Here is a 15,381-nt window from a genome sequence, read left to right as displayed (position 1 = left end):
TTTAGAGAATTAATGGGACAAGTTAACATCTTAGTTGAGTTGTTATGAACCTTCATTTTAGACTAACATCTATACCAGAGAATTGAACTTATTAAAATCAGCGTTACACTGCCTATGCTGGATACACCATGATATTGACAACAGAAATAAAACTTGTGTATATGAATATATAAGTTTTATTTCTGTTGTCAATATATTGGTGTATCCAGCATAGGCAGTGTAAAAAAAAAAAAAAAAATTTCCTTAATGTGTATGTTGAATTGTTGCTGTATACATTAACATTCTCTCAGAGATTGAGAAATCAGTAACATTCTATAAGCTAAGTATGTCTATATATTTCTTAATGACCCTGTTTGTTAATCTTTTTATATTAAGAGATGAGTGAGCAGCACAATGATTTATTTATTTCATGCAAAGCAGAAAAAAAATACATATTTTTACATATATTTGAATGAATTAATCTCAGTTCAACATAGATAATAGATTTTAAGGGATAATTTGCTCTTATACATACAGTAATAATGCATTATTAAATTAAATTAAATTGCAGTATTGATAGGAGTCCATTACTGTTAATTCTACATTTATTCTCATGATTGTCAGAGCAAGGATGACTCTTTGATATATGACTGTTAGTCAGTTATTAAATACAATGACTCGTAAAATTGGAAAGCAGAGAAAATGAGTATGAAAATTCTCATGCTAGAGAATTTATTTAAAAAAATGACCTGTTTAATTTTCATGTTTTATTCTTTAATTACAGTTTTCCATTTCCATGACAGAAGATAAAATGCTGCTTCTGGCCCTGTGAATAAAACAGCGTCCCCATGCAGTGATGTTGGAAGATGTGTCTATCTGACAAGAGCAAGTGGAAGTAAGGAATCTGATTTCATAACTTCAAATCAGTATGCACCTTTGGATTTATCAACTATGTTATAAAAGGCATTTTCAAGTATTTCATGATTTTTTTTTTTTTTCTGAGACGATATAATTGTTCACTATCCCCAAACTGAACCTTATCCTCCACCCAGAAGGCGTATGAGAAAATAAGTAAAAAAAAGCCTTTAATTTGACCAATTAAATTAAAATGACCCAAATACATCCATAAATCAATTGTTCAGCACATTATTAAAAGAATAATGACTCTGTGAAGGCTTTAGCAAATTGATATAACTACAGTGTGTCTAGTAATTCTGTTCAAACTTGACAAAAAACAATGAAAAGCACAATATTCATTCATTCAGTATTCATTTAGTCTGACTGTCCATCCATCCATCCATCCATCCATCATTCTGTCCATTTATTCATCCATCCATATATCATTCCATCATTCCATCCTTTAATCCAAATCGAAATCAATCCATCAGAATGGATTTACTTAAAATGACGTTGTGTTTATCACACCATAATAATTTAGTTCAGTCAGTGAAATCAATGCAATATGTGATGGTGTGACACAGTTGATGAAGATGTTGGATGGAAACCAAAATTTTGGAGATGCAAAACTCTCAAGAACAGGGTTGCTCTGATACGGCTGTCTACTGTAAGGCATTTTATAATTTATATTATGTATTACAGACCACTATTATAATGCTCTAGTCAGTCTTACCCATAATTAATCTGACATGCTGCAGACCAAGTCCATCAATACAGAAATATCAAAGACCATAGGAACCACACATGAAGTGTTAATGGTCATGACTTTTCATGTCATGATCTGTTGTCATTCTGAAACACTTTCAATTTCAGGCTTCTTTAGTGCAGTATACATAATTACTTCTGAATGCCAAATCTTTTATTTATTTTCAGTGTTTATCTGCTGTGTTTGGTGTGTGTATTTTTTTAAAACCTTCTCTTTGCCATAAGTTCTGTCTAGAGCAGTGGTTTTCAACCTATGGGCCTATGGGCGATGGTATTGCATGTAGACCGCCAATTATTATTAAAATAAATAATAATATTGTTAATATTTGTAAAAATGTCTAAGTGATAACATAATAATATAATTTCATATATATAATTAAACAAAAAAAATATATATTAAACTGTATCTATGCTTCCACTATTCGAGCTTGCTGATTGGTTTAAAAATAAACCACCAATTTATATTTTTGCTGCATATGCTACAGAACAACAAATTCAAACATGCATAAATGGCTGTCGCGGTAAAAGGCTAGAAATAAAAACTTGCAAAAATAATTAATATCTAGCACATGAACATAGAGAGAGTTGTGAGTGCACAGGACGTTGTTTAAGTGAGAGAAGACACGTTTTAAGTGTGCACACTCTCTGCAGGCGAGAGCAGCGTGTATCTGAGCAAGGCCCACAAAGAGCAAAGGAAATCTGCGTGCGAACAGAGAGATTTGAGCTCATGCATTATTTTAATACACTTTCGCGTTACATTAATGTGCTCTCGCTGCTGCTTCTGCACCACATACACATTCTGTATATGCACTGCAAACGGTGAAGGACTACATTTGAACCTGTATAATAGTGATTGTTTTGATTATTTTGATTTATGTGATTATTTTGACTGTTCTAGAGACGTTACAACTTTTTGAAAAAGCTCTAATTGGTTTTATTTTTTAAATCATTAAAATTAATCCTGAATGCATTTATGACTGTAAAGCATATCTGTGTGTGTCAAAATTGTGATTAAAATCGAAATCGCTAAATTGATCAAAGAAATCACGATAGGTTTCTTTTTTTTTTTGGCCATATCGCACAGCCTTCGAGTTGAAAAATATTGCGAACCACTGACCTAGAGTATTAGGAAGTGTTGTGTTGCTCTGGATGCTTCTCTGTGAACATTACATTGACATTAGTCAACCATGATATGTTATAAACATATTGGTTATCGTGTCAATTATTATTATTATTTTATTTACTACACTTGTTTTTATGAATATTTATTGGCACACAATTCTTTCAAGAACATAATCTCTAAATAGCTGCATGCATTTACAGACAGACATAAAAGTGTTCATTATATTATTTGAATTCATTATATTATTCAAGTTCATTTTATTTCACATCCTTTACAAATGTAATTTTACATGAAATTATACAAAATGTATAAATGTTGTGTATATTACACAAAACAACGCCAGTGACAAAACAACGTCCTGCTTTGCCTGTATTAATTTTTGTGTGACAATATTGCATAATAATTCTTGGTTTTACATTTTAACATTTTAAGTAAGTAAGAGCTAAGTAAATAAATAAATAAATTAGTTTCTTTATTTGGGTGAGAAATGTCAGCTGATTGATCACATGAACTGTAATTCAGTCTGGTGAAGTACTATTTGTTGCAAACATTATGTTTTACATTGTTGCAATAAATCACTCAAGTCTTTGCATTTTAGAATTTAAAAATTCCCACCAAAAAAAAAATGTATAGACATCTTAATGCTTAAAGCTTTTTTCGAGGCTCGGAAGCCCGCGGTGTGGTTTCTTGTGTGAACTCACTGCTGCAGCTATTTATCTCTGAGGAGATTTATCCTTTTCCAAGATGGCGGCGCGTCCACACGCAGCCACTTCTCTCTGTCCCGACAGAACTGTGTTTTTGTGTTTTTTGTCTTGTGAGTCACAGTGTTTTTGTACTTCGTCGTAGGTCTACCTGTCTGTAAGCGTAAATACAGCCGCGAGTTTCTGTTCGATGTCAGCAGAACCGCATTTTTACAGTTAAACTACGCACACACGGAACAGCTGCGGGATCTCGTCTGCTACGGAGGCCTTCACCATCACCGACCCCCACTACTACATCTCGCCCACAGCGGAGGCGCCACAAGCAGAAGAGGGGTAAGCGCGGGGGTATCCGGGCTAGACTAACGGCTAACCCACACAAGCCATCTATCCCCACCATCGTACTGGCTAACGTAACGCTCGTTGGACAATAAACCGACTACATTCGATTACTACGCTCAACTCAGAGGATTGTAAGAGACTGCTGTGTTTTTGTGTTCACGGAAACATGGCTCAGAAACAGCGTTCCAGACTGCGCTATTCAGCTCGACCAACTGATGTGCTATCGAGTGGACAGAGCTCTCGTCGTGAGAGGAAAAACCCGTGGCGGCGGGCTTTGTGTTTACATCAATGACGCGTGGTGCCGCGATACTGTTGTGATCTGCAAACACTGCTTAGTTTGTTTATGATTATTAAGTTTCTGCCGTTCTATCTGCCGAGGGAATATACTGCTATACTGCTCATTTCGGTGTACATTCCCCGTTCAACATCATCAGCAACACTAAATGGACTGTACCAGCACATCAGTGAGCAGCAGACAGCACACCCCGATGCTTTTCTCATCATAGCTGGGGATTTCAAACATGCTGACCTAAAGAGTGTGTTTCCAAAAATACACCAACACATTAACTTTCCAACATGAGGTAATAACTTTTTGGACTTTGTTTACACCACACAGAGAGGAGCTTACAAAAGCCCCCTCAGAGAGGCTAAGAGACAGCACTCCAGGAGGATAGCTCATCAATTCAGTGACAACAGAGACACTAGGTACCTGTGGCAGGGGATACAGACCATTACGGACTACAAGCCCCCACCACGGACCTGTGACAACAACATCTCTCTGCTGAACGAGCTGAACACCTTCTGCGCTTGCTTTGAGCAACAAAACAGCACCACTGCACAGAAGACTCCACCTCCTCCCGGCGACCAGGTGATGACGCTGACCTCAGACAGCGTGAGTAGATCATTCAGCAGGATCAATGCACGCAAATCTTAGGGTCCTCACAACATCCCTGGGCGTGAACTGAAAGAAACTCACTGATGTCTTCACAGACATTTTCAACATCTCACTGAGTCAGGCTGTTGTTCCCACATGTTTCAAAACTACCACCATCATTCCAGTTAAGAAGCCATCTCCATCCTGCTTTAATGACTATCGTCCTGTTGCACTTACCCCCATCCTCATGAAGTGCTTTGAACTGCTAGTCATGCACCACATCAAGTCTGCCCCCCCCCCCCCCTCCCTGGACCCCTTCCAGTTTGCATATCGGTCCAACCAGTCAACCGATGATGCTATCTCCACTACCCTCTACTGAGCACTCACACATCTGGACAAAAAGGACTCATATGTCAAAATAGACTTCAGTTCAGCATTCAACACAATCATACCTCAACAGCTCATTTACAAACTGATTCAGCTGGGGCTCAACGCTTCACTGTGCAACTGGCTGTTGGACTTTCTGACTGGAAGACCTCAGGCAGTACAGGTCAGCAGCAACACAACCAGCACCATCACACTGAACACTGGGGCCCCCCAAGGAAGTGTGCTGAGCCCCCTCCTCTTCACTCTGCTGACCCCTTACTGCACACCATCTCCAACCTCTTTATTAAGTTTGCAGATGTCTCATTAGCAACAAAGATGAGACAAACTACATGACTGAGGTGAGCCGCCTGGCCAAGTGGTGCAGTGACAACAATCTCTCTCTGAACATGGAGAAGACAAAGGAGATTGTTGTAGACTTCAGAAGAGCACACACTCAGCACGTTCCTCTGACCATCAACGGTGCGACTGTGGAGAGAGTGAGCAACACCAAGTTCCTGGGTGTGCACATCACAGAGGACCTCTCCTGGACTGAAAACAATGCAGCACTGGCCAAAAAATCATAACGGCGTCTCTACTTCCCCTGCAAACTGAGGAGAGCCAGAGCCCCGGCCCCCATCATGTACACCTTCTACGGAGGCACCATCGAGAGAATCCTGACGAGCTGCATGAATGTCTGGTATGGCGCCTGCAAACGCGTCCTGCCGGAAGACTCTGCAACGCATAGTGAGAGCCGCTGAGAAGATCATTGGTGTCCTTCTCCCCTCCCTCCAGGACATTTATAGAACACGTTTCACCTGCAAAGCCCTCTGCATCACAGGTGATCCCACTCACCCATCACACAGCTTCTTCAGCCTGCTACCATCAGGAAGGAGACTGCGGAGTCTCCAGGCCAGGACCAGCAGACTGAAGGACAGCTTCATCCACCAGGCTGTCAGGAAGCTGAACTCCCTCCAGAACTTGCCCCCCCTCCCCTCTTGTTGTTTGACTCTATTTAATAATGAGGAATGCAATTAGGCGTTTGACTATGAGAAGTTAGATATATCATTTTATATATTTAATATGAATCTTACCATGCCAGATTGTGTATACTCATCTTGTTGTTTAGCTGCATTTCATTCTGAGGAATATAATGACATATTTATCTCACTTTGAGAAGTTAGATTAACAGGAGCTCTTGGGATAAAAATGTATTGGGAAGAGCACATGTTTACCTCTCTTCCTCTGAGGGCTGCTGGGCGGAGCAGTCCAAACCTATCATGTTCCTCCTCCTCATTCTGGGGGCATCACTTCTCGTACTCCGCAGAGTCTAGAGTCAGAGTAGCACTCCCAGGCCGAAGCCTCCTAGCGGAAAGCAGTTCTGCAGAACATTTTTCTCACTGGATAGTCTTTGTCAGTGTACTCCGCATAAAATGGTGCCTGTCACAAGATCATTCTGACAACCCCGCCGTTGTTTCATAGCATAGCGGTCTCCGGTGAGCGATTCTATCAGTTACTGCCCAGAAACATAGCAGTACTAAGAGGCTCGCTACCTCTACGGAAGTCTATGGAGGCAAAAGCCTACTAATACCAATACTTAATACTTAAAGGATGCTGTCCTAAAACCTCGAGTCCTCTGATCTCCCCTTGCCCTTGATGGTCAAGGCTTACTCCACTAGGAGTGTGGTAGCCTCAAAGGCCTTCCAAGCGGGTGTCTCCATGCAGGACATCTAAAGTGCTGCGGGTTGATCCACGCCCCTTAGCCTTTGTCAAGTTCAATGGCTTAGATATGGGAGCCACTCCAGGCTCTTCTGTTCTCTCGCCCTAGCTGTGCAGGTTCACACACTAGGCAGAGATTTTAAAGTCTGGCGGCATGGGTTCCTTCGAGGGACTATGGTTACATGCGTAACCTGAGACATTCCTTAATATTCCATCATGAATATTTTGATCTTTCTCTCTCATGTAAAACACAATCTAGATGAACAATTCTAGGAGAACAATAAAGGTTTCCATGGCAGCAGAGATGTGATGGGAATTCTGATGTTGTCCACGAGAAAAATGCAGTTGGTCACTGCATCAGCACCACAGATGTCAGCTCAGGCAAACGCTTTATCACACACCTCTGCAAACATTCACAAGGTGAAAATTGAGACTGGGACTGAAGCATGCCAGAATTGTTAGCTGTGGGTAAAATTAATTCAACCCGATCTCCCAGGAAAATGTACCTCTTTGTAGGGCTGCACAATAAATCACATGACATATTTAATGCATAAATTGTCAGTAAAGCTGGTTCTGTATTCAGCGGTAAATCTTACTGCGTGCGCAGTAAACCCGGGTAGGAAAATCTGACAGGGTAGGATAAAATGTCAGGACACCGGCAGCAACTGGGACAGTGATAGATATTGCGATCATTAGGTTGGCGACCACTGGTCTATATTAATGTTTTGAGGTTTTAGAAACAAGCAAAAGTTAGGATAAATGTCTATATACAATTCAATGTTATGGAAAGTGTATAAGACAAGAATGTACTACCAAATTTTAAATGACAAGAGGAATAAAGCCTCATTTTAATAGATCCCTTTATATCACAAACTGACACAGTTTAGTATGATGGATTTTTTATTTTGAAGCTGAAGCTACACAGGACAGAGTGACCAACACCATGATACAATTACTTGCGTTTTCAAATGAGGAAAAACTGGGTAATAACTATTCAGAATTACATTTATAAGCTTTCAAACTAAATGGCAATTTCAGAAAGACTACTAAAAAATCTGAAAAGATGAAAAAACAATATTGTCTTGCATAAAGCATTAGTGCAATTGTCCTACATCATGATTAAATGCATTGTGAGACGTTTAAGGTTTACAACCTGAAAGTTAAGAGAAACTAACAGCTGTAATCTAACTCTGCAAATCAATTCAGTGTGAACGTTTTCTGTTCAGTGGAGCCATGACGTTTCTTCTGTTTTGGTTGTTTGATTGGTTTAACAATGCTGTTTGACAGCAATGTTGGAGAATCCATGAACCTGAGTGAGCTGAGGAGAGTCCAATGAGACCAGAAGTTTCTGTGGGCCGTGACACGTGGGAATAAACTTCTCTGTCAGGCACACTGTGGCATTCCCTGCAATGTCACTGTGAAAGAAAGAAAGATGATTTTATAATACTGTGTAATTATATTTTACTCTTCTTTTTTTTTTTTTTTTTTGATTAAATGATCACTGTTTAGCAACAGTTTGAATATAATGCAAAATTAATTTACGGTTTAAATAATTAAATCAATTTTACCCATAGTTGACAACTCTTGCATGCTGCTGTCCAAGTCCCACAAAGCGGAATACAGAGTTCTTCAGGACACGAGGCAGTGGATTCTGGAAAGTGATTTTGACTGGCACTTCTTGACCCAAGACCGCATCACTTACAGGCTGAGAAGAAGCACATACAAGACACAATTTAACACTAAATAATTCCAACCAATCAAAAGATTAAACAGTTAAACTCTAACTTTAAACTCACAGCGACAACAAGATCTGGTGTGCGCAGTCTGAAGTTGTACTGGGTGGCCAGAACCTGCTTCGTCTGAGCCACGTGTCCAAAGAGGTTGAGCATCAGTGAGGTGTGATCCACCAGGTGTTCCTTATACTCGTCATAACTCAGGGTCCATTCCAGAGCTCTGCCTATTATAGCAAAAATGACAAACACTGAATGAATACTCATGCTTTCATTACAAGTCTCTTTACCCATAAGCTGCATAATGCCAACTGGGTGGTATCATGTATTGCAACTCTTTATCACTTCTCACATTCAGCTTTATCTTTGAACTCTTTATGATTTCTTACATTCAGAGGGCTTGAGCTCGATGCATGTCTGGTCTCTCTTCAGGAAGGTCTTCCTGACTCCGGTGTAGTACGTGGCTGCAGCCTGGCTGTAGAGGGTGACGCTACGAGGTGAGCTGCATTTGTTTTTAAGATTGATGTAAAGCAAGGCATCCTTGCCCACACATAGTCCATCCTCTTTCAGGCTGACTTCACAGACAACATCCTCAGGACAGGGCAGTGGGTATGTGCATCTTCTCAAGCCATGACGAAGAGCTGTTTCCAAAGCAGTGCTCTTCTCAGAAGAACCTGATCAATAAAAAAAAAGAGTAAAATGCACATATGGTTGAATCCCAGGAGAGATACCAAACTTCATCATTTCTAGAAGCCATGGTTCAAAGTATTAAGGGGCTAAAGCAGATGTTTTAAGTGAAATGCTTGTGGGTTTTACCATATGGGTGTTTGTAGAAATTTGTGATGTCTACACGTTGATCTGAGCCGACAGCTTTGGTACTGATGCAGTGACCTACTACATCCTTCTCAATATGAACAACACCAAAGGTCCCGTCACATCTCCGCTGCCAGTAAACCTTATCATTGTTCACCTAGAGCCACAACAGGAATCAGAAGTCATATGTCATTATAATCGCTATCTGTAAATTGTATGCAATGGTAAATTAAAGGAAATAACGCACTTCTGCGAAAAGGAAGGGCACATCATGCTTCAGGAAGACCTGCCCGCTGCGGATCGCAGCAACAGAGGTGGGACCGCAGCGGAAGAAGCCCTGGCCGGTCAGTTGAGGAGTGGAATCAACCACCTGCCAACCTCCAAAACCAGATGGCAGGTCTGGCCGAGTCATCCAGGCCTCATTCCACACATGGTAGTTCCTACATGGAAGAGAAGAAGAAAGATCTAGAAACACTTCATGGACATTCAGAGGAACTCTTGGTGACATTATAAATGGTAATGATACTTACCAGATTGGATCACGGTTCATGTGATCGATCAGCTGAAATTTCTCATCCAAGTAGACATCAGTTGACAAATGAACATCAGTGTCATGAGCAGAACAGAAGTTTGAAACTGGACGAGCAGGAACACCCAAACACCTCAACACTACGAGAAAGAGAAGAACAACAAAATAATTACATCTGTAATCACTTTCTCAAAACTTCTTCTTGTCCAGTCTCCAGGAACTCTTACGTGTGTTGGTGACTCCAGCAAAGGCCAAGCTCTGTCCATACTTGACTGGCGTTCCTCCACATTTGTAGAACTGTTTCAGGATGGCACTGCTGCTGCACCAGGATGTAGGAGCAGTTCCATCTCCATAGCAGTGTGACCAGTTACCCACCAGCACACCACTGCCTTTGCTGGCAATAACCTGTTAAGGAAAGACAACTGAAAGTATTATAGAAATACTGAATTAAATAAAAGAACAAATCTGACTATTGTGTCAGGCTTTCCAAATGAAGTCAGGGTGTTGATAAGAAGGAAATGAAGACTCACCATGTCAGAAACCACTCTGGAAATGTTAATGGGGCTTCCCCACCCTGAGCAAGGTGTACAGCTCTTCTCCAACACATACATACACGCAGACAAGATTCCCTTCTCAAACTAAGAATCAGACAGCAGAGTAAAGAAATGAGAGATTGTTCATAAAAATTCTGTAGAATTATGTTTCAGATGGGATTAGAAATGTGATCGGTTCAAGCAATCGGTTCCAGCATTTTTAATGTGCACCCTTGCTACTTATAGGCAAGGGTGCACTTAAGTGTTATTCAGTCTGATCCACATAAGAGCACTTGGAGATTTGGTTTGGTTCTCACAAATGCACATAGTGTGACCAATTTAACAAAACCTATATATATATATATATATATATATATATATGTATGTATGTAACTAATAAAAGCAATAATAATATTACTGAACTTATTTCATTTTTTAAAATAAGACAAAAAACTAAAGTGTGATAATAATTTTAAAACAGAAACAAGGACTATTAAATAAAAAATACAATTATTTTATAGTAAACTAAAATAAAATGCTAATATTTTTTTATATGAAATTTCATCCATTTTCAAACTTAAATTTAGCAAGCTTTTATTTTGGCGGGCTGCCGAGACGTAAGTTTTTTATACGTTGTTACAGTTTGTGGATCTAAAATGGTTGTGGTGCAATTAAATTAAATGTATGCATTTAGCAGATGCTTTTATCCAAAGCGGCTTACAGTGCAGTTCATTCAGGCTATCAATTTTTACCTATCATGTGTTCCCAGGGAATCAAACCCCCAACCTTGGGTTTGATAAGTAAATGCTCTACCAATTGAGCTACAGGAATGCAATAACAGCTGTCAAACATGTCTGTACGCAAATGAGCAGTCGGAACTTACTTACACAGTGCATTTTTTCTTTTTTCTTTTGGTCGCACATGCACACCTATAACTAAGATTACTTACTAGAAAAAGAACAGTTTTGTCATTTCCAATATTTTCCAGTGACTCCAAACTCCCACTAAAGTCAGTGGATTCACAGCATCTCTCTGATATACACACAAGTTAATGGTAGACACTTTTGTAATACATGAGTGAAAGTTTGGCTCTTACTTGACCAAAGTTCCATGTTTTGCAGCCAATCTGCTGCTTAGTTCCGTAGTAGATTCTGCCCATGTCATTCAGCACATACTCAGCTCTCTCCGCCTCATCACTCAGGTACACACAGTCATCTGATGAAGAGAACAATTTCTTTAAACGGAAAAGCATTTGTTTTCTTTCCTCATTCTATTACATTTTCATATTTAGGTTTCAGTTGTAATATTAAAGTATAATCAATCACGTACCTTTACACCAGGGGTTGAACAGCATGTAAATGTCATTTTCAGGAACATAAGGTAAAGTGAATCTTCCTCCTGGACAGTGTGTCACGACACTGAGCTGGTATCGTCCAACACAAGCAGTCGGAACAGAGTTCACACACAGTTTGATTCGGTTTTGGGCTCGTTCCACAATCTTTGCCCCCCAGCAGTCTTTCTTGAACTCTTCCACAATTGGAACGATCACATAAGTGCCGTCCCGGATGGATGGGATATGACCTGTTAAACATACAAAACAACAAGAGATTCCAGTGATGGTAGAAATGCTGGTTCAGTTCCTCACATGTTCCTCCTCTACATATGTAGATACAGTATATTCTCTGTTGTCTTGGATCTTTTAGAAACTAACCTAGTTTGAGCTCCAGGTGAAGCTTGTCACAACTGGGATTGAAAGGACGGCACAGATCAACCCACATGTTGAAACTCTGTCCTCTGCGGACGATGAGATGGTCATCAAGGAAACAATGTGTGTGATGCTCCTGACGATTCAGTCCGGTCCTGCACTTGAGAAGGTCGACTTTACTCACCCGGAGGACAGCATCTGAGAAAACATAAAAGCAGAACACAGGTAATTGGTTTTCAAGCAAATAATTCATTAATTTATAATGAGTAAGAATAACACATTTCCCATCATACACTGCAGGACAAAGATAAAGAAAATGTGAAGACTCTTACTCTCTGCTCCACAGACTTGCGTGCTTGTACAGTCATCCACATAATTCTTGACGACGACTTCCTTTGTGTCATAATCATGGCATTGAGCAACAAAACCGTAAGGATTAGCGTATGAAGTACCGCAAGGATAATCATATGAAGTAGCGCAAGGATAATCATATGAAGTAGCGCAAGGAGTAGCATATGGAGTAGTGCATGGGTTAACACAAGGGTTAACATATGGGTAGGCATAAGGGGTAGTGCAAGGGTTAACATATGGGTAATGATAAGGGATAGTGCATGGGTTAACGCGAGGGTTGGTGTGAACCGGTGTGTAGTATGCTGGTTTCCTCCAGTTGTACTCCTGCAGTTTAATGGCTGGGAAACGGCCAACGCTGCAGAGGTTTTTGTATGGGTTGTATACAAAAGGCATGCTGGGCAAAAACGAAAGAAATGAGAGTCATGAGTGTGGTCTGTAATTGGTCAGTAGATGGTTAATAATTCATAAATTGGGTCGCTTTGTTCTTAGAAATCAGATCTCCAGTTTCTTTTTAAGCTGTAATTACTAGACAGCAAAAAACATATCCTTACATGAAACATTGAGCTATTCCCAAAAATTTTAACTATATAAAGTTCATACCAGTACAATAGTTTTTAACCAACTTTTGATCCACAAAACTATGAATTCTAAATGTCAGCTTTCTTATAGAAATTAATAATTTGATAAAGTTTCAAACAATGTCTGAGATGATTACTTACATGGATGTTGTCCTTGTCTGTTCAAGAGAAACTGAACTGAAAACTGCTGCAGAAAGTGAACAGTAAGTCCTGCTTTAACCAGCTTGTGGCTCGTTCTGTAGTTTGTCTCTACAGCAGACGGGATATTTATACTACATCTCCATCTCCACCCCATCCACAGCTCATAGCTGAAGTGTGAATAGTTGTCCTCTTAAGAAAGGGATTAAAGGATTTTGAGTCATATTCATTTTGATTATTTCTTTTAGAGAATTAATGGGACAAGTTAACATCTTAGTTGAGTTGTTATGAACCTTCATTTTAGACTAACATCTATACCAGAGAATAGAACCCAATAAAATCAGTGTGAAACTGTCTACGCTGGATACACCAAGATATTGAATTTATTGCCAATGTAAAAGATCAGATCTCTTGCATGCAATCAGAGCAGTGAGTCTGCAATCCACAGACATCACCAGACTCTTGGTCTTATGCTTTGAAATGCTTTTCCCCAACCTTTAATGCAGCCAGTTCCAACTGTTGCTTGTTTTGGGGAGTTTCTGTCTTTAGTCTCCTCTTCAGCTGGTGAAATTAATGTTCAATCATATTTAAATCTGGAGATTGATTAGGGCAATCTACAAACCTGATTCCAAAAAAGTTGAGACATTGTACAAATTGTGAATAAAAACAGAATTAAATGTTGTGGAAGTTTCAAATTTCAAACATAGATGACATATCAAATGTTTAAACTGAGAAAATTTATCATTTTAAGAGAAAAATAAGTTGATTTTAAATTTCATGGCATCAACACATCTCAAAAAAGTTGGGACAAGGCCATGTTTACCACTATGTGGCATCCTCTCTTCTTTTTATAACAGTCTGCAAACGTCTGGGGACTGAGGAGAAAAGTTGCTTGAGTTTAGGAATAGGAATGTTGTCCCATTCTTGTCTAATACAGGCTTCTAGTTGCTCAACTGTCTTGGGTCTTCTTTGTTGCATCTTCCTCTATATAATGCACCAAATGTTTTCTATGGGTGAAAGATCTGGACTGCAGGCTGGCCATTTCAGTACCCAGATCCTTCTTCTACACAGCCATGATGTTGTAATTGATGCAGTATGTGGTCTGGCATTGTCATGTTGGAAAATGCAAGGTCTTCCCCGAAAGAGACGACGTCTGGATGGAAACATGTGTTGTTCTAGAACTTGGATATACCATTCAGCGTTGATGGTGCCTTTCCAGATGTTTAAGCTGCCCATGCCACACGCACTCATGCAACCCCATACCATCAGAGATGCAGGCTTATGAACTGAGCACTGATAACAACTTGGGTTGTCCTTGTCCTCTTTAGTCCGGATGACATGGCATCCCAGTTTTCCAAAAATAACTTCTAATTTTGATTCGTCTGACCACAGATCAGTTTTCCACTTTGCCACAGTCCATTTTAAATGAGCCTTGGCCCAGAGAAAACGGCTGCGCTTCTGGATCATGTTTCAATATGGCTTCTTTTTTGACATATAGAGTTTAAGCCGGCAACGGCGAATGGCACGGTGGATTGTGTTCACCGACAATGTTTTCTGGAAGTATTCCTGAGCCCATGTTGTGATTTCCACTACAGTAGCATTCAGTGCCGTCTAAGATCACAGGCATCCAGTATGGTTTTCTGGCCTTGACCCTTATGCACAGAGATTGTTTCAGATTCTTAGAACGTTTGGATGATATTATACACTGTAGATGATGATAACCAAAAAACACTTTCCAATTTTTCTCTGAGAAACTCCTTTCTGATATTGCTCCACTATTTTTTGCCGCAGCATTGGGGGAATTGGTGATCCTCTGCCCATCTTGACTTCTGAGAGACACTGCCACTCTGAGAGGCTCTTTTTATACCTAATAAGTTACAAATTGGTCCTCCAATATGTATATTTAACATTTCCGGCTTCTTATTGCTACCTGCCCCAACTTTTTTGGAATGTGTAGCTCTCATGAAATCCAAAATGAGCCAATATTTGGCATGATATTTCAAAATGTCTCCCCTTCAATATTTGGTATGTTATCTATATTCTATTGTGAATAAAATATAAGTTTATGAGATTTGTAAATTATTCCATTCCTTTTTTACCCACAATTTGTACAGTGTCCCAACTTTTTTGGAATCGGGTTTGTAAGTTTTACATTTCTTTGCTCTGATAAAGTTCTTGACTGAACTGGCAGGGTGTTTTGGGTCATTGTCCTGATCCAATATGAAGTGCTTTCTAATGAGTTTG

At 39.7% G+C, this 15,381-nt stretch overlaps 1 protein-coding gene and 1 long non-coding RNA gene across 2 annotated transcripts; one reads left to right on the top strand and one right to left on the bottom strand.

Moving 5' to 3' along the window:
- Window positions 1-805: 805 nt before the first annotated feature.
- Window positions 806-9,173, top strand: LOC113065645 (uncharacterized). Its single transcript, XR_003279061.1, has 3 exons — window positions 806-874; window positions 8,923-8,987; window positions 9,061-9,173. It is a non-coding gene; the product is annotated as an uncharacterized LOC113065645 (long non-coding RNA).
- Window positions 7,893-13,244, bottom strand: LOC113065644 (protein-glutamine gamma-glutamyltransferase K-like). The gene is made up of 14 exons (XM_026237081.1): window positions 13,141-13,244; window positions 12,403-12,815; window positions 12,077-12,268; window positions 11,695-11,946; window positions 11,462-11,580; window positions 10,363-10,470; window positions 10,060-10,237; window positions 9,834-9,972; window positions 9,551-9,743; window positions 9,307-9,460; window positions 8,880-9,164; window positions 8,557-8,717; window positions 8,329-8,465; window positions 7,893-8,175 (listed from the first exon to the last, which is right to left on the bottom strand). Exons 2-14 carry the CDS (start codon window positions 12,812-12,814, stop codon window positions 8,028-8,030), a joined length of 2,478 nt encoding a protein of 825 aa, XP_026092866.1. The 5' UTR covers window position 12,815; window positions 13,141-13,244; the 3' UTR covers window positions 7,893-8,027.
- Between the last annotated feature and the right edge of the window lie 2,137 nt (window positions 13,245-15,381).

Source organism: Carassius auratus, chromosome 48 (assembly GCF_003368295.1).
Source record: "Carassius auratus strain Wakin chromosome 48, ASM336829v1, whole genome shotgun sequence".
Classification (NCBI taxonomy): Eukaryota; Metazoa; Chordata; class Actinopteri; order Cypriniformes; family Cyprinidae; genus Carassius; species Carassius auratus.
Note: the sequence above shows the minus strand (reverse complement) of the source record. Positions and strands in the feature narration are given on the sequence as shown.